The following is a 26,493-nucleotide window of genomic DNA, read 5'->3' on the forward strand; positions in this document are numbered from 1 at the left end:
GTTATAAGAAATAGAGACATTTTTCAATTAACCCCCTTTAACATTTTTCTTTGCCTTTAAGACTTAACGAATAACGTTGAAGGGTGGTACTTTATCCGTCAGGGGAGAAAATACGCGGGCAATTCTGACGGAGCCAAGGGGGATCCAAGGGGGGCAGCCCCCCTTGGAATTTTTCAAAAAAAAAAAATCATTTATAATAAAATTCCTAAACTGCCCTTGCACCTTTTTATTATTTTATTTTTTTATGAATGGTGCAATGGGCTTTTTGGACATTTGAACAGTATTGTGATTTACATAAAAAAGCAATCGTACTTCACTTGAGCAAAAAGTCAGAAATGATTTAGAGTTCCCTTCTCCTTGAGTTTAGGGTTTTGTTCTCCACTCAAAGCAATTTAGGGTTTTGTTCTCCACGCCTTTGGGGTTCTTCCATCTCTATGAGTCTAGGACTCATTGCCCCACGAATCCGGCGATTCATTCAGCCCTTCAGGTATTTTTATCCCTTTTTATCTCTCAATCTTTCCCTCTTTCTCTCTCAATCTCTCCATAACTCCATCCCTCTTTCTCTCTTAATCTCTCCCTATTTTTTTCTCAACCTCTCCCTCTTTCTCTATTAATATTTTCATCCCAGTGTCTCTTTCAATCTATTTTTTAATTGTTAGAGCTCAAGCTTTCTATTTCAATCTTTCCCTCTTTCTCTCAATCTTTTCCTCTTTCTCTATCAATATGTTCATCCCTTTGTCTCTTTCAATCTATTTTTTTTAATTATGAGATTTCCTACTTCCTATTTCAATTTTTCCCTCTTTCTCTCTTAATATTTCCCTCTTTCTCTCTCAATCTATCCATCCATCTTTCTCTTTCAATCTTTTTTTTTATACAAAAAGAGATTAGAGAATCGTATGTGTTCTGCTTGGATCGATTTGGGAGGTTTCTTCAAAACTAAATACAATTAGTTTGCTACAGTCTTTAGCAAGACTACATAATCTGCATTTTTTTCCTGATTGATTACCTCATTACCCCTCACTTAATGAGTTAATGTTATTGTTATGTAACTTATGTTGGTGCAGGTCTGAAATTTTTTCCCTCCAAGCTAGTGGGCTGCATAGTTCCTGTATTGACAATATTATTCTTCCACTGGTTAGTTGGGCCTTCTGAGGTAATTTCATGTTTCTCATACTTCCATACAGCTTTTGTAGTCTATTCATTTTCCAAATGTTATATTTGAGCAGATTCTGTAATTTCATTTGTGGGGTTTCCAATGACATGCCTGCCTGTTTGATTTCCTTATAAAATTTGAATCCTACTTATAATAATATAAACTAGTTGGAAGAATTGATTTCATTATAAAACAATAAATAAGTCACACAAAAGACCGCAACAAAGTGTGAAAAAATTTCTTTGGATATAAACTAATATCCAAAGAATATTAGTTTCTTGTCCAAGTGCTTGTTACCTTGTACTTGTGATTCTCTTAGTGTTGAAGAAAAATCATTATGCTCTCATAATTCTTGAGCTATTCTGTGCTCCATTTCTATCATTTGAGAATCTTTCTGTCAAAAGACAAACCTTTGAATTGTTTTGTGATTGAATAAGTTGAAAAAACTGACAATAATTTTCAATGTAGCTTTCAAGGTAATGGAGAACCCTGGACAAAACTCCAACGCTACTGAAGAGTTAGCACAATCCTGCTCAAAGCGGCCCCGAGTTGAGGTTAATATTGCAGATCTTCCTGTAGATCCGGGATTAAGAATTCGGATTTCTGATTATCATCCCAATGAAAGGGATAAAATTCAGAGACATTATTTGCAAAGGGAGCCTTATCAACCTAAGGACCATGATTTTCCATACATACAATTTGGAAAACTGTCACACCGTTTCAACTCTGTTTGGTTTAAGGAGCATGCCACTTGGTTGGAATACAGTATAATAAAAGAAGCCTCATTTTGCTTACATTGTTATCTTTTTAGGCCCGATGTTGGAGCTCAACGAGGTGGAGATTCTTTTGTTATTGAAGGATTTAGAAACTGGAAAAAGGTAAAATTAGACAATCATGTTGGAACTCATAATAGTGCACATAACCAAGCCCGTCAGAAATGTGAAAATTTAATGAAACAAAATCAAAGTATTCAGACGATAATGAATAGGCAGTCAGATCGTTATCGGAATGACTACCGAATTCGTTTGCATGCTTCAGTTGATTGTGTTCGATTTTTACATCAGCAAGGATTATCTTTTTGAGGTCGTGATGAATCCGATGACTCCAATAATCAAGGCAATTTTTTAGAATTATTGTGATTTCTTGCTGAGCATAGCGATGATATTAATCGTGTGGTATTACAAAATGCTCATGAAAATCTTAAGCTAATAGCACCTGATATTCAGAAGGAAATCGCGAATGCTGGGGCAATTGAAACAACTAATATCATTATCAATGGCCTTGGGGATGCACTATTTTCCATTTTAGTTGATCAGTCGCGTGATATATCAATGAAGGACCAAGTTGTTATAGTCTTGTGCTATGTTGATCTGCGTGGGCATGTGATTGAATGTTTTCTGGGCATCACACATGTTACCGATACCACTGCCTTAACACTCAAATCGACGATCGAGTCGATGCTAGCTAAACATGGATTAAGCATTAGTCGATTGCGTGGTCAAGGATATGATGGAGCAAGTAATATGCCTGGTGAACTAAATGGTCTCAAAACATTGATTTTATTGGAGAACAAGTTTGCTTATTATGTTCACTGCTTCGCCCATCAACTTCAATTGACACTAGTTTCAGTTGCAAAAAATAATAGTGAAATTGCAAATTTCTTCAACTTAGTTACAAATGTTTTCAATGTTGTTGGAGCATCATGCAAGCGTCGTGATATTCTTCATGAGAAACGAATCGCAGAAGTTATTGAAGCGCTTAGAAAAAATGAGCTAAAAATGAGCTTCCTACTGGCCGTGGTTTAAATCAAGAGACTAGACTTAAACGACCTGGAGATACACGTTGGAGTTCACATTATAATTCTCTAATTAGTTTGATGGTCTTATTTTCATCTGTGATTGAAATCATTCGTGAAGATGGTTCGAATTCAGAGCAGAAAGGTGAAGCATTTTTGTTGTTGGATTTACTGCAGAGGTTTGATTTCATATTTACCCTACATTTAATGAAAGTTGTGTTGGGAATCACAAATGAATTATCACAGGCATTGCAACGAAAAGATCAAGACATTGTGAATGCGGTGAGATTAGTCAATATTTCTAAGCAACGCTTACAACGCATGAGAGAAGGTGGGTGGAGTTCTCATTTTGAAGATGTTTCCACATTTTGTGGTAAACATGATATTATTGTTCCTAACTTGGATGATGCATACTTTTCTCGATGTCGATCGCGACGTAAAGCTCCTCAAGTGACAAATCTACATCACTATCGTGTAGATCTTTATTATTCTGTAATCGATATGCAACTTCAAGAGCTTAACAACCGATTTAATGAGACAAATACAAAGTTGTTGCTTTGCATTGCGTGCTTGAATCTGACTAATTCATTCGCTGCTTTTGATAAGCAAAAATTGATTCGGCTTGCTCAGCTTTACCCATATGATTTTTCAGAAGGACATGTGATTGCTCTTGACAATCAACTCGAGACATTTATTATCGATATGTGTCCTGATACTGGATTTTCAACATTAAATGGAGTTGGACAACTTGCTGAAAAGATGGTTGAGAAGAGAAAGGATATCTTATATCCTTTCGTTTACTAATTAGTAATTTTTACACTCATCTTACCAGTTGCAACTGCCACAGTTGAAAGGGCATTTTCTGCAATGAACATTGTGAAGAATAGATTACGCAACAGGATGGGAGATCAATGGATGAATGATAACTTGGTTACATTTATTGAGAAGAACACTTTCAAGACAGTTGAAGATGAGGCGATTATGCAGCGTTTCCGAAATATGAAAAGTCGCCGAGGACAATTAAGCAAACTTTCTGTAGACCTGGAAAAATAAATGTAATTGATTTCTTAATTGAAAGAAGTTGGAGGTACAATTTTTGTCATCTTTTAGCTTTTATACTTTTTTGAATGGCTAAGATCAAAATCTTAATAGAAAGAAAGAGGGGGCCCTCAATGCCTTTTTATACTTTATGGAAACTTATTCGTTATTATAACAACATTTGTTTGCCCTTGCCCCAACCTTTGTTTGCCCCCCGGGGCAAATTCCTGGCTCCGTCCCTGTATATATCTATGTCTAGTTATGTTGTAGAATTAGAGAAAACGTCCCGAATAACTATCTATGCATCTATATGTCCATCTCTAATGCCTAAGTAAGTTGCATATATGTCCATCCCTAGTGCCTAGGTAAGTTGTACAAACAGAAGGAGGAGACATGGAAATGCTATCTATCATCTTAGTGTCTATGTGTATGATTAAGTGAAGGCATGTAGTAAGACCAAAGATGAGATTCAGCTAGATTCTATATGATGTGTGCGTATGAAATACAATATATTTCAGAAAGTACAGTGGGCCCACTGCATAGGAAGATCCAAGCCGTTTATTTGATGAGCCAGAACGTAAATAGGCTGTACCTAGGGGTGTCAATTTTGGCTCGGGCTCGGAAGCTCACTCGAGCTCGGCTCGAATCCTTAACGAGCCGAGCCGAGCCGGCTTGCCAGGCTCGTTAAGCTTAACGAGCCGAGCCCGATTTAGGCCAGGCTCGGCTCGGCTCGGCTCGTTAAGGCTCGTATAAAAATATATAGTAAATTTTTTCCGTAATAAATATAATACAGCAGTAGTAAACAGTAGTAGGAAACATCTGTGACAGCGCATAATCATGACTTTTTTCTATTTTTTTCGTAATTGTAATAACTTGTAAACTTTTGTTCGTACTTTTTTGCTAATTGTCATAACTTGCCAACTTTTATTCGTAATTTTTCATTTAAAACTTTAGCTATTTTTTTTTCAGTAATGATTACTTTTTTTCTTTTTCGTTTTCGTTTTGCTAGCGAACTTTCCGGAGACACCTTTTTCTTTTTAAAATAACCCAACCACTTTTTTCTTTTTGCTAGCGGCCTTTCCTCTGCGAGACATCTTTTTCTTTTTAAAATAGCCAACCAGCCAAGCTCGATAAGGCTCGCGAGCCTAGCCGAGCCTGACCGAGCCGAGCCGAGCCTGGTTCGAGCCCGAGCCGAGCCCGAGCCTAACATTTTAGCTTAACGAGCCGAGCCGAGCCTGGCCAAGCTCAGCTCGGCTCGGCTCGTTTACACCCCTAGCTGTACCCAATAAGTCGTCTCCATAGGGACGATCCTAACCGTCGGATCAATATAGGTCTCTATAATATAATGTGCGGTCCTCTATAGATAGGTGGGGATGCGATCACCCTATGGAGATGCTTCACTGGGTACAGCCTATTTACGTTCTTGCTCATCAAATAAACAGCTTGGATCATCCTATGAAGTGGGCCCCACTTGAAAACCATCCGTTTAAATCATTCGTCTCCATCTGTTTAAAGGCCACTAACTAATAGACCTGGCAAACGGGTGGGTCGGGCCGGGTCAACCCACGGGTGATGCGGGTGCGGGTCACACGGGTCGGGTGAGGAAATGACCCGCATTTTTGCGGGTCAGAATTTAGGTGACCCGCGCGGCCCGCGGGTGGGCCGGGTCAACCCGCGGGTCACCCGCAAATTCAAACAGTTGCTTATTTTGGGAAATGTTATCACTAGATTTTGATGAGGGCGGTATGGCCGGCACCGTGGGATGATCCAAACCGTCCATTAGATGGCCCACAGGCTAAATAGGTGTTGCCCCAAAAATCATTTCAATAGGTTGATCCTAACCCTCCGATCTATAGAGGGTTAGGATCAAGTGATCAACCCTCTAACATTCAAATCGGAGGGTTGGGATCTACCTATGGTGCCAGCCATAACCTATTCAGGCATCAAACCCTTTAAAAATAGATTAGCATGACAAAATCACCATCCTTGGCATTAGAAAAAGAAGCCATCTAACTAGATTAGCATAACAAAATCATCACCCTTAAAAAAGCGGGTGCCCGAGGGTTGACCCGACCCGACCCGTGTTTTTGCGGGTTGGGTCACCCGCGGGTTAGTTTTGACGGGTCACTAAAACTCAGACCCGTGCCCACAAATTTGCGGGTGGGTCGGGGGTCAACCCGCGGGCACGGGTCGCGTTTGCCAGGTCTACTAACTAAGCAGTCAAGATTAAGGTCAATCAATCCAAGATTGGACCCACTGGATGAAGGGGATTGATGATGGGACCCACCCGCCACCCGTAACGGGAACGAGTTACGGACAGTATGTAACGCGCATCGGGCCAATGAAGGTCAAAAAGCCATAACCCGGCGAGAAAAACTGAATCGCACTCGTATTAGGGTTTCTGAATTCGGACAAGAACCAGAGAGAGAGAGAGAGAGAGAGAAAGAGAGAGAGAATGGAGTCGGAGCTGAAAGAGATGCTCGAAGATCTACAAGCTCTCAAACTTGCATTACCAGATCCAATCCATCACGATTCGATCACCAAGGTATTCATTCTCTCTCTTCTTTTGAATCTGTACAGTAAATAAAAGATGAAATCACGTTCTATAATCAGACCTTCTTTTGAAACCTAAATCGAGAATCTTCTCTTCCTAGGCTTCAATCTTCCGTTTCTGCGAAGAAGTTGGCAGAAAAACTCGTTCGTCAAACGTGCTTAACCTCTGAAACTATTAGTTTTCTGATCTCATTATATGTTTATATTGATTTTCGTACAACTAGGTCGAAATAAGAGAAGCGGAAAGATGCTTGCATTTTTCTATTTTCTCTCTGTTTCGGATTTTAATCTTTTGCATCTGTTCTTTTTGGAAGTTTTATATTGCTAATCGACAGAGCAACGGAAAAGTGAAGTAGATGATTTTGTCAAATCTTGTGTTTCTGTGAAGAAATTGGCTGAAACATTGTTGATATTACATTTATCAAATGTGCTTAACCCCTAAAACTATGAATTTTCTGATCTCATTACATGATTATATTGATTTTTGTATAATTAGGTCGAGATTAGAGAAGAGGAAAAGGGAAATGATATCTGAGCCAAGGTGTTTCGATAAACAAGCTCTCCACTCGTTTGTCTTGTAGTATTTAAAGGGATTTCAGAGGATATTACGGTTCTCAAAAAAGCTCTTTAAACCCTTTAAATACTACACGACAAACAAGTGGAGCGCATGTTTATTGAAACACTTGGCGCAGATATCATTTCCCAAAATGCATGCATTTTGCTATTTTCTCTCTGTTTCGGATTTTACATATTTAATCATCTGCTTCTGTTCTTTTTTCAAGTTTTATATTGCCAGTCGACAGAGTTACAGAAGTAAAGTACAGGTGTTCGATGGATCGGTTCAAGGGTTCAGGGTTTATATGACCGTTTTTACTAGTTTTGGAAACTTACTGCTGTTTGTGTTTGTTGTCTCATCTAGTAACTAATTTCTTATCATTTGCATGATTACCTTTTTTAATTATTGCAGTTCAATTCATTTTGCCACTATTAATATTGTAATTAGCTTTTAAACTCTGTTATTTGTTCATGTTTTGCAGTTACAACAGCGTGTAGAACATGTCACAAGTCTTGCGAAATCTACGCCTACTCGGCGTTCCAAAGTCAAGGTCCTTATGAAATAACTCATGGTTCTATGTTTTGGCTTGTTTGGTTTCTGATATTATCTGATGAATGTTTTTTCTGACGTACGCATGTGAAACGATGAGCAGGATATGAGCACTGAGGTGGTAGACAGCAACCCGTACAGTAGGCTTATGGCACTTCAAAGGATGGGTATTGTGGAGAATTATGAACGGATACGTGAATTTTCAGTTGCCATAGTTGTGTGTATTTATCCTCTCCTTTCTTTATTCCTTACATCTTTTTAGTATGCAAATACACTCAATGTTGAATTGATTGCATATGTTATCACCTTGATTTATATTCACATCTGTTTGCAATTTTTTTTGGGCACTATGATCTTCATACTAGATGCCATAATTATACCCCACCATAAGCAATTATGATAATTGAAATATGAAGCATTCAGAGGCTCTTGAGTCGTAACTAAATATGATAAATCATATGATATGTCCTTTTCTCAAAGTTGAAACTTCGTGATCGGTGATTTACCTAATGGAAATTAGTTTTTAGTTACGTTTTCTATACCTTTTCTTTTTACTTGTTTGTTTTGTATGATGTAATGCTAGCTGTTAGATTGTTATGTCTCGGTCATTATTGTTGTCATTATGATTATTATTTTTCTTTTTTGTGGTATTAGAATTTTTTCCTCTACCATAATTGTTTGTCATGCACCTTTTCTTTTTACAAACACATTTTTAAGGATCATTTGTTCATTTATTGGCGCAAATCACACTTCAAAGACTAATCCTCATGTGAAGAAGAAAGGAAAAGCCAATTGCTTTGGCAGAAGCAATGGTCTCAAATAACCTATAAGTGATGTCATCCTAGACACTGGATAGTGACATCTAGTTGGGCCCAGCTTGTTTCTGGGAAAGAATTGGCGAAGGGCGTCATTTTTTATTTTTATGATTTGCCATTAAATTTCTTGGACTTTTGATGCGTATTGTAGGCCCAATAAGTGGCATATTTGCCAATTAGAACTTTAGAATTTTTATTTCCATGTCATTTTATTTCTAGGATTTTTATTTCCACGTTTTAGTTATTATAGCTTTTAGTTTCCCTGTTATTTTATTTCCAAGTTTTTTCAATTGCCTATATAAGGCCATCATGTGTCAGGGATTTTAGATTTTGATGATGAATTAATGAATTGAGAACATAGATTCTCCCCTATCCCTCTTCTTCTCTAATTCTTCTTCTCCTCTCTAATTTCTTGTCTTTTCTCTTCTTTCTTCTATTCTCCTCCCCTTCTTCTTCCCTTTCCCCCTCTATCTTCTATTTCCCCCTCCCTGGATCACATCAACTTTAGAGTAGTTTAAATTGGGTTCTTTTGGGGCACTTCTTAATTCTTATGCATGTTTATACGTTAAAACAGGGTTCCGAAAATCAGTTTCGAGTTTTTGTAAGTCTAAAGTGCTTAGGACTTGCATATTTGAGTTGATTTAGTTTTGCTAGGGATTAATCAATAGCCAATGTCGTTTTGCAGTTTAGGGTAGGATTCTAAGAGTATTTTTCTTTTGTTGAGATTATGGACATCCTGAGTTTCCGTTCAAAAAAAAATGGACATCTTGAGTTTTTATTTACTGAAGAACTTTTGCAGCTCTGAGATTCAATTTGGAGTTGGTATAATTTTCTCTCTATTTGTTTAGACCATAGTTTGGGACAAAGGCTTAGTTGAGTTGTTTAGACCATAGTTGTCGGAAAAGCCTTGTTTATCTATTTTCTTTTCCGCTGGGTTTCCGCGGAAACCTCGTTTTTTTTCTGCAGAAACAGTTTTTATGCTCAATTCACTCGTCGGGAAATGAAAGGAAAGGAAAAGAAAGGGAAGTAAACTGACGTGGCAAAAAGGAAAATGACAAATGTGTCCAAAATAAGTGGGTCCAACATATGGTTTACAATGTGCATATCAAAATAAGAAAACTACCACAAACAAGAGTAGAACAATAACAATGGCAATGAAACACGATAAAGATCCTAGTGTGGGTGCAACATGAGGAGTGATAGGTGCAACCTAGAGAGGTGTAGCTACAGTCTGCATACTAGCGGCTTTCATGTTATGTCGCATAAATTCCAAAAATTCTTCCTCTGCCTCCTCTCTACTGGAAAATGAACGATGGATGGCACCACTATAACCATTAACTTGAGGTTTGCATTCTTGCAATGTGTTGAATATTTCAACACATCGTCCCCTGAAAACAACATGAAACTTTCTTTTCGGCTTTTACCTACAAAATAACCATCATTAATATTATAAATATAGGTTCAAGAGCAAGGAACCCAAATAGAGAAGAAAAAATAAGCCACAAATGTGATGAACAATCTATTTCCAAAGAAGTCCATACATCTTTACGTCCATGTCATGTACTAAAAAAACCATAATACCACATGTCCACCCAAAAAGAAATCCATGACAACTACCAAACAAAATGAAATCCACATGTCCACAAAAAAAGAAGAAGAAAAAACAAACAACCATGTTCCCATCAATGAACATCCATCAAAAGTATTTTCCACCCAAAAGATAAAAGAGGAACATATGTCCTCATGTCGACACTATGAAGTGTCCTCAGAATGCAAGGCTTTCCAACTTCCTCCGAATGAAGTGCGACCTCCTTCCCACAGTGTACTTCATAAAAATACGAACCTCCGTAGGGTTACGGTTGAGGTACTCATAAGCTCTCTCCAACACATCATCGTCGAATCCCTGTAACCTAAAAACGGCATCATGAAGTTGGTCTATGTCAAAAGCTTACTTTGATAGATCCTTGATTGCATTTGCCACCTTCTCCATTGTCGTAGTAAAGCCTTCCATCATATTCATGTATGTAGCTTCTCGTTTCGTCCCCCTCTGACCTTCACTGTTTCTGCAGAATCTTTAATTGGAGATGATGTTCTAGGCCCAGCTCCCCTGCTGCTCTCACCCACCATAGGAGCCTTTGGAATTGTTTGTCTTGGGGGTATCGTCAATCCCCAACTCATCTATATGTGGAATCGAACTTTGCACCTCCTGACTAGGGGCCTGGTCATCCCTACTCCATCCACCCGTGGCATAGTACTCGTTAAAAAACGTGGCGGAAATCATAAAAAAGCACATGTTTTTCCGAAAATATTTTCTTATGGTCGGGGTGAGCCTACAATAAATAGGGAAGATATTTATAAATATAATTAAGAGGTATTTATCTAGCAAATGGAAGAAAGATGTTACTTTGTACTTATAATAATCCAACTATTATAGACCTCTTCCGTCACTTTAATCTTCTTGTTCACGTTATCCCACCCAAACCCAATTGTGTTCACGGCCACATATTTCTTTTTGAGGGTCTTCACTCGGTTTTTATATGCTCCTTAGTCACATCTTTCCCATATCGTCTATTCATTACATCGTTTGCCGCCGTGTATGCCAACATCTTTAAAGCCATTGAGAGTCATGTTCCCTTCTGTTATTTGTTCCAATAAGGCATCCACCCACACCTCATCCATCTCGTTATTCTAGAACTTATTTTTTCCCACGCGACTTGTAGTCATCCTATATGAATTGAAACTCATGAGATACACTTCTAGGGTGGGTAGTACATGCCATACAGAATATGAGACCGTACTTAAAAAAATATGACATATGTAATATGAGACCATACCATACGAGTTTATAGTCATTTAAAAACAAGCTAGAAACATGCCAGAAACATAAAAAAAGACCATACATATGAGACCATAATCCTAAGAACATCAGAAAACGACAAAATATTAAAAAAACGGGTTTCCGAGGAAAAAAAGCAAGGTTTCCGCGGAAACCCAGTGGAAAAGAAAACAAGTAAACACAACATTACTGTTTTGTTGTTTTCCTAAGACAATAAACTCGTATAAATCGAAAAACTTTCCGCGGGAAACAACAAAACAGTAATGCTGTGTTTATTTGTTTTCTTTCTCGGCGGGTTTCCGCGGACACCTCACTTTTTCTGCGGACAATAAACTCGTCTAAATCGAAAGACTTTCCACGGAAAACAACAAAACAGTAATGCTGTGTTTACCTGTTTTCTTTTCCGCTGGGTTTCCGCTGAAACCTTGTTTTTTTTCCGTAAAAACCCGTTTTTTTTACTGTTTTGTTGTTTTCCGATGTTCTTAGGATTGTTTGGTCTCATATGTATGGTCTTTTTTTATGTTTCTGGCATGTTTCTAGCTTATTTTTAAATGGCTATAAACTCGTATTTTATGGTCTCATATTATATATGTCATATTTTTTTTATGTAGGGTCTCATATTTCGTATGGCATGTACTACCCACCGTATAACTGTATCTCATGAGTTTCAATTCATATAGGATGGCTACAAGTCGCGTGGGAAAAAATAAGTTCTGGAATAACGAGATGGATGAGGTGTGGGCGGATGCCTTATTAGAACAAATAACAGAAGGGAACAAGATTCCCAATGGCTTGAAAGATGTGACATACACGGCGGCAAGCAATGTAATCAATAGACGACATGGGAAAGATATGACTAAGGAGTGAAGACCCTAAAAAAGAAATATGTGGCCGTGAATACTATAATCAACACAAGTGGGTTTGGGTGGGATAATGTGAACAAGAAGATTGAAGTGACGGAAGATGTGTATAACACTTGGATTACTATAAGTACAAAGTAACATATTTCTTTCATTTGTTAGATAAATACCTCTTAATTAGTCCTGCTCGCAATATTTATAAATATTTTTCCTATTTGTTGTAGGCTCACTCCAACCATAAGAAATTGTTTTCGGAAAAAAACATGTGCTTTTCGATGATTTCCGCCATGTTTTTGGCGAAGACAGAGTTCAGTTCCACATATAGATGACTTGGGGATTAACGATACCCCTGAGACTGAAACAATTCTAGAGTCTCCTACGGTGGGTGAGAGCAGAAGGGGAGCTGAGCCTAAAACTTCATCTACAGTTAGAGATTCTGCAAAAAACAATGAAGGTCAGAGGGGGACGAAATGAGGAGCAACTACATACATGAATATGATGGAAGACTTTACTACGATAATGGAGAAGGTGGCAGATGCAATCAAGGATCTATCAAAGGAAACTTTTGACATAGACCAACTTCATGATGCAGTTTTTGGGTTACAGGGATTCGACGATGACGTGTTGGAGAGGGCTTATGAGTACCTCTACCGTAACCCTATGGAGGTTCGTGTTTTTATGAAGTACACTGCGGAAAGGTGGTCGCACTTCATTTGGAGGAAGCTGGAAAGGTTTGCATTCTGAGGGCATTTCATACTGTGGATATGAGGACATATGTTCTCTTTTATCTTTTGGGTGGAAAATACTTTTGATGGATGTTCATTGATGTGGACATGATTGTTTTTTTTGTGGACATGTTGATTTCTTTTTGTTTGGTGGTTGCCATGGATTTCTTTTCGGCTGGACATGTGGTATTATGGTTTCTTTTGTACTTGACATAGACGTATAGATGTAGGAACTTACTTCTTTGGAAATAGATTGTTCATCACATTTGTGGCTTGTTTTTTTCTTCTCTATTTAGGTTCCTTGCTTTTGAAGCTATATTTGTATTGTTAATGATGGTTATTTTGTAGGTAAATGGCGAAAATAAAGTTTTATGTTGTTGTCAGGGGACGATGTGTTGGAATATTCAACACATGGCAAGAATTTCAACCTCAAGTGAATGGTTATAGTGGTGTCATCCATCGTTCATTTTTCAGTAGGGAGGAGGCAGAGGAAGAATTTTTTGGAATTTATGCGACATAACGTGAAAGCCACCCATATGCAGACTGTGGCTACACCTCTCCAGGTTGCACCATCACCTCTTTATGTTGCACCTATCACTCCTCATGTTGCACCCAGACTGGGATCTTTATCGTGTTTCATTGGCATTATTATTTTTCTTCTCTTGTTTGTGGTAGTTTTCTTATTTTGATATGCACATTGTAAACCATATGTTGGACCCACTTATTTTGGACATATTTGTGGTGTAGGTTCTGTGGGCCTCATTCTGCATGTTAATTTGCCACAGTTTCAGTTTAAAATGATGTTTAGCAGGTTTTTGTTGAGTTTCCGTGCAACTAAACACATATTTCTGTTAGTTTCTGTCAGTTGCTTTCTGTATAATGAAACTCTCATCTGACAGGTTTCCTGTCAGGTTTCTTTTCCTTCCCTTTCCTTTTTGCCACGTCAGTTTCCTTCCCTTTCTTTTTCTTTCCTTTCCTGAAGAGTGAACAGAGCATTAGGGGAGTGGGAAACAAGTTTCCTAGGACACGTGAAAAAAATTTGGGAATTTTTTTTGGAATACATGTGAAATTTGTGGAAAACATATGAAAAACTCATGTGAAGCATGTGTGAAACATATGAGAAATAGGTGGAAAACCTATGATTTAGCTAGCACTTTGAATTTATTGTTGCCACACATGTCGTGTCGTGTCCAAAACGGCACTCGTGTCGACACTGCTCTGGATACTTTTAAATGTACTACTAGAAATGTCATTAACTTATGTATGTACGTGTACGAGTGTGCTACGATTTCTAGATTTTTAGGGGTTGCCATGTCGGATACCTTGTATCCATGTTGAAACTCGGCACACGAATCCCTATCCACAAATCATGATTATAAGTACTTTCTATTTTACCCGTGTCCTCGTTTTTAAATTTTGGGAGTTTGCCATGTCCAACACTCCGTGTCCATGTCGATAGTGACACTCGTGTCCACAAATCATAGTGGAAAATGAATGTGGAACGTACGGAAAACGTTTTGCAAAAATCAGACCAAAAAATTGTGGAATACGATTTTCTGAATGAGTTTCTCGTACGATTTTTTATTCCTTCACTTTTTGGCATTTCCTCTCTATTTTTCCCGCGTTTCCTACTTTTGTTCCATGCTTTGCTTTCCAAATTTATTTCTATAAGAAATAACTCTTATTTCCTACAGTTTCTAATGAGGACATGAACTCGAATCAGCATAATGAGAGTGAAGGCTTGGCGGGTCAGACGGTGAAAGCTTTGGAATGCAAACTCAAGCTATAACACAAGCTTGGCCATCAAATGCATTACATTAGCCAAAGAACTCAAGTGCATATGACAACTGCCATAATAGCCTTCATGCATGCTGAAGTTTCAGCCACAATTACTTGATATTGGCTGCCTATGAGTTGGCAAGGAAGTCGGACACGAGCTGTCCATTTTTCTACATCATCCCAAGGAGGAGATTAGTTGGCCATCAAGGGACAGCGCCATGCGCTTGGTGCTAATTGGTTTTTTTATTCACGATCTACCAATCAGAATGGAGGGTCCTACCTACGTACATGATTGTGATCCATATCCCTCTTGCCTATCATCACTGATAGCCAACAGCCTGAACATCGCGATCATTGGTGAACTTGAAATCAGTGCGGATATTGACATAGGTGACAGAGCTTTATCTTTCATTAGCTGTCATTAGCTATCATGACATCTAAGCATGAGCTGGCAGCCACTAAAGGGATTGGGATTACAATTATAAATAGAGGACTAGGGTAATAGTTTGGAGAGTTGAGAGAATTTATGGGATTGAGAGTCTTGGGTCTTGGATAAGACTTTAGTGCCTGGCCTAACGACCTAGTTGCAGAAGTTGTGATTGGTGTTCCAGTTCCAGCCACTGGTGTATTGAATTCAGAATCAGAAATCTCCGGAATAATTCTTTGGTGGAAGATGCCCATTCCTAGTCCGAACTGCTAAAGAAGTTGAACTAGTGCTTCACTGTCTCACAAATATCAAAAGTGTCTAGGCTAGCATAAGCGAGGGAGTTTCCCTAGATTGTTAGGAAGCACTTTAGAGAATTCAGACACATCCACTGTTCTTTGTAGACAATGTTGTTCATCCTCTTCATGACCAAAGCTTTTGTTTTAACTTTGGAGCATAAAAGGAAGCTTAAGGAGGAATTTGAAATTGAACTATGGACCTTTGTTTAGAATCTTGGAGAGGCCGTCCTTATTCCAAAAAGACACTGCCACTGGAAACAACTGATCCGTGTTATGAGAGTCCACATCGGAATTGGTATTAGAGCATAGGTTTGAGGAAAAAATTGCAATTGCTACTTGGAGCCAAATGTTATTGCTGTTGTAGCGGACACAAGAAAACATGATTAGTAGAGAAATTTTGAGTCAAAAGAAGATGAAAACACTAGAGCTTGAAGTTGAAATAAAGCACCCAAAGAAGTAGAGCATTCTAAATCAGTAAAGCTCAATTGTATGAGAAGATTGCTAAGCATAAGCAAGTTGAAGAAGCTATAACAATGCAACATTCAATGCTTGTTTGTTCATCTTGGTATAGATCTGCTTCAGATTTTTCCTGTACATAATATGCATACCGTCATAACCTTGGTGTTGATCCATAGGTTCCCGAAGGAAAATCAAAGAACTACCCATTCAAAATGCAATTGAAGGTGCAACTTAAAATCATCAATTTTCTGATATAATTCTGGTCTAGAACTTTATCTTACCAATCCGAGTTCTTGCCGCTTGTTGTTTTTTTCAAATGAAAAAGAAGCGCAAAACTACAACTATTTGATCTGCTGTTCCGCAACAAATATTGGGAAAAACAAAATCCCAGACTTTAAAGAACCAGTTATTACCAGTCCTATGTAGTTTTTGAACAACTAATCATGATTACAACTTCGGATCTGAAATTCAGATCTAACTCTTATTGCAAATAACAACTAAGAATTGGCAACTATAGTATAGATAATGCATGCATTTGTATTTGATTTTATATTATCGGAAACTCAGAAGTGAGAACTCGTTGGGTTTGGTAAATTGAGAGTCTTATATTCAACAACTAATAGCTCTGGGGCAGGGGATGATGAGATCAGAGAAGGTTGTGATGTGGGCGATGTTGTTGCCGTCAATGGCAACAGATGTTCACATAGTTGTGGACTATAAGAATTGTTATTTTCTGTGGCATTGCATTTTTGGAATAAAGACCGGCTCCCCATGGTTCAACTCCAAGTTCCTTCTTGAGCTTCCTTTTTTACTCCAAAGTTACATCGAAACTTTGGTTATTAATATGATGAACAATTTGGGCTACTGGAGAACAATGAATGTTTCTGAATTCTCTTAAGTGCTTCCTAACATTCTGCGGAGACGCCCTCGCTTGTGCTAGCCTAGACATCAATACTGCTTATATTTCTTTTTTCCATATTTCCTTTTTCCAAACACTAATTCCAATGTCATGTCCAGTACCTTTGACCTTTGATATCTTTGATATCGGTGAGTCAGTGAAGCATGACTCAATAAATTTGTTCCCACCATAATTGCAAGTATACAACTTGGATTGATAGTTATTCTCGTGTTTAATTAACTGAAGAAGTCAATGTGCAACAAATTTTAGCAAAAACATAGTTACCAATGCCCAACACAGGCAGCCAAATTGGACATCTTTGTGTGTCAGCCAAGTAGAAATCGGTGTGAAGTGCACCAATGCCCAACTGAAGCAGCCAAATTGGACGTCTTTGTCTGTCAGCCAAGTAGAAATGATCATGATTTACTTTTCTGGGGATGCCATTCAAACTGCTCGGGAGTGGGGGAAATGCCTGAATTGTGAATTTTGAGATTCCTCTTAAGGAATCCTCCATAGTTTGTCGCAGAGGATCAGTCAGGCTGCCATTATTGCGGTTTCTTTCAAAGCAGCAGGTGTTCCTCTTCCTGTTGGTCAGGCTTCTTCTAAAGGAAAAGTTAAAAGCAACAGCAAATCAGTTCCAAATTTTACTATCCTCTTTGCCTTTGATAGCTCCAGTGCAGTGCCCAATTACAACCACAATGTTGGAATGCAAGGATTTCATTTTTCCGTCAAGAGGATGTGCATATTGATGATCTTGAGGACTGTTTCTACTTATGCTGCAGAAATCTAGAAACAGATGAGCGACAGTCATAAGTCTTGAAGTGGTATCGAGATTGATGGGGACATCGACACTGGATTTATAGTATCACAGCGCAACCGACGACAACAGCAGCTATCCATGACTTTGATATGGCTAGACTAGGAGTTACCGCACCATCGATTTGACAATTCACTTCTTCGACAGATTGGATCAGAGTTTTATGAGGATATACACTCAGAGCTTGGTGTGTTGTTTCTAGCTAGACGGTTATTATATCATTAGAGAGTTTTATTTTCATTTTTCTTTGCTAGTACTAGACTATTTAATGAGCCATGGATGTATTTTTTTTTTTTTTTGGTAACTTTTTAGTTATGTGTTAGAGATAAGGAATAGTTATGAGTTGGAGATAAGGGAGATAGTAGTTACTACTTTTTCTTAGGAGAAATCACACGTTTTCTCCCCCCCTTTTTATTTTATAATGTCCACCTTGTAGAGAGTTAATGTAGAATGAATCTGGAAGCCTTTATTATCTTGCAGGTGTGAAACCTCCCTATTGATGTGAAGTCTTTGATTATCTTGCAAATCAAGATATTTTCTCAATTTCTCTCTCTTCTATAGATTGTTTCTCCATTCTCTTTTCTCTCAAGTAATCTCTATTAAATCTAGATATCCGTTTTGACTTTCCTTTTTATTTTTAAAAAAAAGAAGCCTGATTTTCACGTCTTTGATCTTATGTTTAATCCACTGAAGCCCTAATTTTGGATCTCTGTCTAAATTTTCTCTTCTGGGTTTGTACTCTTGATTGATGTTCTCCAAACTCTGCAAATGAGGTTATATTGGGTGGCTAGTTGACTGGATCGATCCTTGTGGATTGTTGACACTGGAAATTACCAAGATACACATGTGCAGATCTGAAAATTGCGTCTTTTAGTGTGACTAGATTAATTTTTGGCCTTTAAATCCTTTGAATAATGCTACATTTTGATATTTAGATTAATTTGTGACACCCTACCTCCCTCTTGAAGGTTAAATACCCATTTTCTACAACCACCTTGAAAGCTTAAAACCTAAGCAATTAATCTCAGCCGTCCATCTAAACTAACTTACATAAAAGCTAAAAACATGGCTAAAATAACCCTAAAATAGAAATCCCGTAATCGGCATGTATCTTATCCGTAAATCTGCCATAACTTCCTCAAATCATGTGATTTTGGGCTCGTTTGATAGGTAATCGAAAAACCTTTCTATTAATACCAAAATCAAGCCAAATGAACATGATTTGATGCCTAAAAAGTAGGCTACAAGTAGAATGACGAAAATAGATTTTTTTTTTTTTTTGAAAATTAACGAAAATAGAAGTTGTTCTTGGATGGAAATGGACATGCAATCTACTCTTATAATTAATTGTACAATCTACGACTACCATGTGTGGAAAACGGAAAAACAATCTATGACTATGTGGATGGAAATGATGCCTAAGCACGTGGGCCCACTTGGGTGCCGCTTTTGGATAGGTCCGATTCTTCTCAAATTTGTATTCTATGATTTTGATTGTATCATCCTCTCTCGGTTGGAGAAAATCCGTCCTTGGATTTGAATCATCCGAAGAGCACATGTTCCGGAAAAAGTTTTCGAAGGGGTCATATTCTTTTCGGTTGCATTATTTTCCATGGTTAAAATTATGGTTTTAAACCGAAATTTCTGGTGAAATCCCGAAATTTCGGCCAAAATCTGGTACACAAAAAAGAAGCAATATTTTAATATTTACCAAATTTCGGCTGAAATTTCAGAAAAATAATAGTAAAAAATTTGAGTTTCTCGAAATTTCGGCCGAAATTTGGTAAGTCCGAAATTTCAGATTTTGGACGAAATTTAAAACCATGGTTAAAAAATACTCATCCTCGAGTCGAAGTATCGAAGAATGATCGTTAATCAAAACGGTTGATGATCAAACCATGTTATATAATCCCCAAGATGAAAATATATTCTATCTTGATCCTCATCGTAGGTTTCAATATAGGGTCTAATAAAAGTAGGCCGAGATAAATTGATGAATAAATTGAGTTTCCATTCGCCCATCTTTTCAATTTTCATTAACCCTCCTAATAAACTGTCTAATTTAATTTCTTTTGGTTCTTTGTTTATTATTTATAGGCCACATCAGCCATCACTTTAAGTGATTTGTTGATCACTTTGTCACCGTCAAAAGTCAATAACTCATTGCTTAAACTTTTAGGAATGATTCAATACCCATTATCTAAATATTCGTCATATATTTGCGGTGACTCCCAATTTATGATTCTTGCTCTAAGTAATAATAGAATGGTTTCATGTTACCTTCCAAATCTTGAAACCTGATTCCCAACTCCTGGGATCACCTCTGGTAGCCTCAACTCTCGTTGGTCGTTGCGACGGATAACTTTTTTGCTGGCTCACAACGTCTACGTTTGATTTGCTATCTCTCGCTATGGAAAAAGCTCGGATCGATTTCAACTGCTCCTTGAGTTCCTCCACCTGCCTCTTCAGTGCTGTGAACTCTCCCTTGGATTCTTCCAAGACCTTATGAATTGCTACTCGCTACTTGGGCCATCTACCACGTTCTTGGTGCCATAGATGCGCATCTCGATCGTGAAACTCAAGCTCTAATACCGGATGATGTAGCATGGCTACACGTGGGAGGATGTTTTTACTGGACAATCACACCTAATTTGTCAGAAAAAACGACAATCACACCTACTATCGCAAATTGGAGAAGAAGCTTATGCTATATGACATATATATTCTTCACCAGTGATTTTGCAAGGACTAAATAAAGACGTCTATCCTACAGGACATATGTACTTGTGAGGGCTCAATGTATTGTGTCCGACAAGATATTATCATGGTTTTAAATTTTGGTCAAAACATTTCATTTCGCCCTAAATATTTCGATTTCGGCTGATACTAAACAAAATCCACTTCGATTAAAAAAAATACCAGATTTCGTTTGGAATTTTGGGTTCTCGTTAATGTTTCAGTTGAAATATGCATAACATTCAATTTTTCAGATAAAAAAACAAAGTAGCCTGACAAAAATCAACTCCACCCACAGAAAAGGGCAAGTACAACGGGATTTCTTTAAGATATTTCTAAAAACAGAATGACAAAAAATAAAAATAAAAATCAGTGGTGAATAATCTTACCTGGATTTCGGCCGTGATTTCATACCGAAATGTTTCCGTGATTTTACAAGATTTCCGGCGAAATTTCGTACCAAAACCAAAATGTTATCGTTTCACTAATGGCCGAAACTGAATTTTAAAACCTTGGATATTCTTTCAATACTTATAAGGGATACTTTATGGATACTTTTATTGGTGAAAATAACTATCATGCTTCAAAATGTATGTGGTATGTCACTCTTTCGTAATTAATTATTATGCCTTTTGCTTGTTAGTGTCTCAAATTTGCAGTTATGGTTCAAGTATTTGTCTTATAAATTCTACTTTTTTATTATTAACTAGTAAAAATGCACATGCATCTCCATTTAAAATTGTACAGACCACATCATAAGTTGATCTAAACTGTCCATGTGATGGAACACAACATCAATAGGTTGTGCCCGTAAAATCATTTCCATAGGCTGATCCTAGCCCTCCAATCTATAGAGGTTTCCATGATTGTTGTTCCTCTTAAGGTGCCCAGAATTTGTCAATATTTTTACAGGTGTCCTGCATTCGTAATATCAACATTTCTGTAATTTGACCCGCACGTAGTGAATAAGAAAAAGTAGTTTTTTCGTCATCGTTAGGGGTGCAACTTGGGTGTCAACTCGACCCAATTCAGGTTGGGTTGGGTCGGGCTGACCCGATTTGATATGGTACCAATTGTTGACCACCTCAACTCAAGCCGGGTTGTTTTGGATTTTGAGAACCAATAGTGAGTCACCAATAATCAGTTTTTAACTCACAATCGGTTCTCAAAATCCAAACCAAACAGGGACTAACAATTAACAAAGGGAAATATTATCCGCACTACAATATTTTGATGATAACACTCCTCACTTGATTCAAGTACAGTATGGCCCGAACCATAGGATTATCCAAACCGTCAATTGTGGACTGTGGAGACTATTTCAATGTTGAAAAAGAAAAACACACATATACAGAACTTCTTCAGATGGAACCCAAATTCGGGTTTCGGGTCGGGTCGGGTTGCCCGACGGCCCAAACCTACCCAACCCGATTTCCAATTGGGGTTGATTTTTCCCAACCCAACCCGATTTGCGAAAAAGCTTAACCCGACCCAACCCAAATTCGGGTTGAACCCGTTGGGTTCGGGTTGAACCCGTCGGGTTTGGGTTGAAGCCGACCTGCGTGGGAACATCCAAGTAACAACGACGGTTTGAAATTATATATAGTGCTAATGTTCTCACTACCATATTTTATAATGGCACTACTCACCGTATTTTGATGATCGCACTCCTCACTCTATTAAAATGTACGGTATGGCCCGTACCTTGTTTCGGTACTTTTCGTACGTAGATTACTATTTTACCCTAAAATAATTTCTCATAGAGATAGATGTTAGATATCAGCAAAGGGGTTAATGGTAAAAGAGTAATGCTGACGTGTAAATCCCAGACAAAAAGAAAAGAAATTTCTTTTGGATGGGCCACTTCCTACATAGGTTGTGCCCCAAAAATAATTTTCATCGGTTGATCCGAACCCTCCGATCTAAACCGTCCATGTGATGGAACACAACATTAATCGGTTGTGCTCGTAAAACCATTTCCATAGGTTGATCCTAGCCCTCCAATCGATATAGGCTGATCCTAGCCCTCCAATTGATAGGGGTTTCCATAATTGTTGTTCCTCTTCAGGTGCCCGGAATCCATCAATATTTTGCAAGTGTCCTGCATGAGTAATATAAAGTAGTTCTTTCGTCATTGTCATATGTCTTTACCTCTTCTTGGTAGTTTTTTGTCGTAATTGTCATAGACAGGTACCCTGTGTCGGTACTTTTCGTACGTAGATTACGATTTTACCCTCAAATAATTTCTCATAGAGACAGATGTTAGATATCAGCAAAGGGGTTAATGGCAAAAGAGTAATGCTGATGTGTGGATCAAAAGGTGGGACACAAGCAGAAATAATGGCAAATGGCACAAATGCCCTTACATGTGGGATACAATTGGATTGGAATTATGGCAGTGGGACACAAGCAGAAATAACGGCAAATGGTGGAAGAACTTAACCCATCATTTTGCCTTTATATATAGTAGTTAGATTGATTTCATCGTCTATGTTAAATTTCAATAAGTTTTATTGCAGTTCATATATAAATGTCTTATATCTTTTCTTATGATACGTGATACCCATAAAAATGTCGAGTTTTATGCCCCTTCTTGTGTTAGTATCTTTATCTGTGTCCATATGTAGGTATCATAACATTTATGACTACTATAGAGAGATCAACTCATTGGGGTCGAGTTCTTTCCTGCCAGTGCGAATTGATGCAGAGCACACCATATACTGATCAACGGTTCAGCTTTAGGTCTCGGTTCAGGTGCTGGCTCAAGTTTTGGTGAAAGTGCGTGTAGGGGTGCAACTTGGTCGGGCTCAACCCGAACCCGACGAGTTAAACCTGATTTTGGCTCGGGTTGGGTTGGCATTTCCTCGGGTTTGGTTGGGTTAGGGTTGGGAAAAGCCAACACGATTTAATTTCGGGTTGGGTTAGGGTTGAGGCCTTGGCAACCCAACCCGACCTCCATCCTCTAATTTTATCTTGATTTTCCTTGGTTATTGTATTTTTTTGTTTGGCCCTAGGTGAACGCGAACCCAACTCGACTCAACCCGATCCGATTTCAGGTTAGATGGGTTGGGTTAGGGTTGACCATCCTCAACCTGAGGCTTAGGTTGGGTTGGGTTAGGGTTGGCCTCAACCCGATCCAACCCAACCCGAGTTGCATCCCTAAGTGCATGCCTGAACCTAAGCGTCTTGCATGACTAGGGTGTGAGTTCGGATTTCAATATTTAGCTTTAACAACTTTCACTAGCGCTTGGCTAGTTACTGAAACCCAACAAGATTCTCTCTGCACTTGTGCTAAAAGGGTCTTCTTAAAAGTGGCTAATGTAAATAAGAAGGAAAAATCCAATCATTCTTGCAGAATAGAGAGTTAAAAAATAACCCAGTAAGTGATATCATCATGACCTCATCTAGAGACTGGCTTGTGTCATCCAATGGGCCTTGTTCATTTGAGTCGGATCATGGGGATTATTTTTATTTTTCATGAATTAATGTTATTTTTCTGGTCTTCTTATGCAAGTTCATACATTCAAAATGTGGTGCCAAAATTGGTTGAGTTTTTGATAAGTCTAAAGTACTCTGGGATTTTGTTACTTGAGTTGGTTTGGGTTTGTTAGGATTAGAAAACCATGGTTTGTGATCATTTGGTAGTTTATGGTAGAATTTGAAGAGCATTTAGGTTTCTACTCTTGAATTACTGACAGTTGTCTGAGTTTTTATGCATTGCAGCCTACAACCATGAAATTTAATTGGAGTCAGTCCAATCTTCTGTCTTTTGTTTTCTGTTTGTCTCGTCTCATTCAGGTGTGGAATAACTCGATTGTGTTCTTTTCTTTTTGTGGTACTCTTTGCATCATTTATATATCAAGTGGACTATTACTACTGGGGCAGATCCTCCTGTTATATGGATCATTGCATACTTGCTGCACTCTTGGATCTTGGTTCTTCTGCTTGAGATTGGAGGTTTAGTTAACCCTCAAGACTTCAGAGCTCCAATCATTACACTTTAAATTGATCATTTTTTTTTTGGAATGGGAGATTATTTGTTATTCCCTCAAGGAATATTTTCAAGGCCTCAGTTTCAATTTATTTTTTCTTGGTGAGTACGACATTTCATTTTTAGAGTCATCTTGCATTCTTTATTCTTGAGTAGGATAAAACCTTTTGTAATGAACATTATGACCTGTCACTCTCTGATTTGAATGACACTTCCCATTTCTTTTTTAATTTGGATATTCTGTTTCGGGCACCGAGGTTTCTTTATAATAATTTTGGGACGGCACAGGGAATAGGTGGTGTTGGCAGTGTTGCTGCTGAGATGCTCACAAGGTGTGGCATAGGTCGTCTTTTGTTGTACGATTATGACACAGTGGAGTTAGCTAACATGAATAGGCTATTCTTTCGTCCAGAACAGGTGCGTTTCTTCCTCACTTTGCCCATATGTCACTTCTCATTTGTTATTGCATTACTTGAGGGATAATAGTTTAATTGAAACTAAGAATTCTTATTTTACCCTCTGTGGTACTAGCATTAAATTGTGTACCTGGAGTCATTATATGCAATTTGAAATAGTGAACTGAGAATAAAAATGTCAGGAACTTGACATCGTCTTTTATTTGAGGAATAATCAGCTTATGTCACCCTTTTCAGAAATACAAAACATTTTTTCTTTGTCTCAGGTTGGTATGACCAAGACAGATGCTGCTGTTCAGACCCTTTCAGATATTAATCCTGATGTTGTGCTTGAGGTAATTTTTTCATGAAGATCGATTTTATGCAAGTCATTCCCGTGTGTACGCTTATTTCTTTTTCTAATTTTCCTGAATTGATTTTCTTACATCTTATAGAGATTTGTGGAGGGTTATGTAGTCACTGGGTCCTTGATTATGCTAGGATGGTTGCTACTCTTATGAATTATGTTCCTATATAAAATCACATGCATGCTTAATTGCATGAAGTGGCAATGCACATGGAATTGGCACTTCCTAGGGAAGTTGTAAAGTATTACCTATTAAGAGTCCACGTAAACTAATGTTATAGATAACTTATTGTGATCATGCTTATGGTTATATTATAGATAATTTATTTGTGATCATGCTTACTGAAAAATTAAATTTTCAAAATGAGAAAAGCTACAGATTGTACAAAATTAGTGTTAGTTAAAGGACTTGATAACTAATGGTGGCAGTAGCTAGTATTTGATGCCTAAGGTGGGTTTCATATGGCATGATTCTAGAGGGTTACTACCACTAAGCATGTATGTTCCTGATGGAGACCACACACAAAAAGGGAAAAGCAACCAAGAGAAGCCTCAGTTCATTGTCAAGTGGAGTGCCTAGATGAGGACTAAGACTGCTAGTGTGAGGGCTGAGAGAATGGCAAAGACAAGAAGAGAGTTTAATGGTGGATGAATCCCAACTTTCCCTAATCTCCATTGCAAAAGAGACATTTATATATCATTCATAAAACATTTATTTGGTGATGGGAGGCTCAACTAGTGGTCCAACCAGTAATGTGGAATCTTGCCAATTAAACCTCCCTTTCCGTTCAATGAGAGCACGGCCGTGATGTGGAGATAGAATGGTGATGAGGGATGGTCGGAAAACGATGAGGGAGATCGCTGGTCTTGGTTATCACCATGTCGATGGCAACATAGGCTATGGAAGGTGAGGGCGAGCCTTTGAGATATTTGGGCGAGCTCAGAGGTTGTGGAGGGCTTTAGCTTGCATTAGACCTTGAGAGAGTTGAAGGCCCTCAGTTGAGGCGCTGGCTGTAGTGAAAACATGAACATCATAAGGACGAAAATTGGCTTCATGGGCAGGGCAGCAACGATGCAGCGGTGTTGAAGTTGTGACAGAATGAGGTATTGATCGATCGAGGGCACTAAATAAGCATGATCATTTGTTTACTGGTTCTAACTCACAACCGGTAAACAGGGGCGAAAGTGGGAAAAGAAAGGGGTGAATTTCTCATTTTCCTAAATTAATTGGAAGACTAGGAACATATAAAGAAAATAACAAAAGAGTAGGAATATTACCTCAAAGAAAAACAGCCATCCACTAATCAAATTTTTTTTTTGAAGTACCAGTAGGTGTAAGAGATTAAAAAGGTTAGAATTACATGCACTATTGTCTATTTCTTCTGAGTCAATAGTTAAGGAATAAGGAGAATGAGTAAACATGGGAAGCTAAGGTACTTGGGCTCCAT

The 26,493-nt window shown here is 38.1% G+C and overlaps 3 protein-coding genes across 4 annotated transcripts in view; all 3 read left to right on the top strand.

Annotated features, from left to right (window-relative positions):
• Positions 1–1,632: 1,632 nt before the first annotated feature.
• On the top strand, positions 1,633–2,958 carry LOC143890992 (uncharacterized). Its single transcript, XM_077395653.1, has 3 exons — positions 1,633–1,918; positions 1,965–2,031; positions 2,310–2,958. The coding sequence occupies exons 1-3, from the start codon at positions 1,633–1,635 to the stop codon at positions 2,956–2,958; spliced, it is 1,002 nt and encodes a 333-aa protein (XP_077251768.1).
• A 71-nt stretch (positions 2,959–3,029) lies between these two features.
• Positions 3,030–3,752, top strand: LOC143890993 (uncharacterized). The gene has a single exon (XM_077395654.1). It carries the CDS (start codon positions 3,030–3,032, stop codon positions 3,750–3,752), a length of 723 nt encoding a protein of 240 aa, XP_077251769.1.
• Positions 3,753–6,346: 2,594 nt separating this feature from the next.
• Positions 6,347–26,493, top strand: part of LOC143889861 (NAD(P)-binding Rossmann-fold superfamily protein) — a 50,298-nt gene continuing 30,151 nt past the window's right edge. Inside the window, exons 1-5 of one of the 2 annotated variants that reach the window (XM_077394235.1) lie at positions 6,347–6,531; positions 7,577–7,645; positions 7,748–7,861; positions 24,572–24,700; positions 24,966–25,034. In XM_077394235.1, the coding sequence (XP_077250350.1) occupies positions 6,442–6,531; positions 7,577–7,645; positions 7,748–7,861; positions 24,572–24,700; positions 24,966–25,034 (471 nt within the window). In that variant the 5' untranslated portion in view covers positions 6,347–6,441. Of the gene's footprint in view, positions 6,532–7,576; positions 7,646–7,747; positions 7,862–13,228; positions 13,444–24,571; positions 24,701–24,965; positions 25,035–26,493 lie in introns of those variants that run through there. The other variant, XM_077394236.1, reaches the window with a different exon arrangement.

This window comes from Tasmannia lanceolata, unplaced genomic scaffold (assembly GCF_043159265.1).
Source record: "Tasmannia lanceolata isolate RefF3 unplaced genomic scaffold, GAP_Taslan_0.1 ptg000013l, whole genome shotgun sequence".
In the NCBI taxonomy this organism is placed as follows: Eukaryota; Viridiplantae; Streptophyta; class Magnoliopsida; order Canellales; family Winteraceae; genus Tasmannia; species Tasmannia lanceolata.

Bases quoted from the DNA above. Each gene is read 5' to 3' on its own strand.
- LOC143890992 (XM_077395653.1), top strand. From the start codon at position 1,633: ATGGAGAACCCTGGACAAAACTCCAACGCTACTGAAGAGTTAGCACAA. The intron at 1,919-1,964 runs GTATAATAAAAG...TTATCTTTTTAG, and splicing joins TGCCACTTGGTTGGAATACA to GCCCGATGTTGGAGCTCAAC. The intron at 2,032-2,309 runs GTAAAATTAGAC...TGCTGAGCATAG, and splicing joins GATTTAGAAACTGGAAAAAG to CGATGATATTAATCGTGTGG.
- LOC143890993 (XM_077395654.1), top strand. From the start codon at position 3,030: ATGGTCTTATTTTCATCTGTGATTGAAATCATTCGTGAAGATGGTTCG.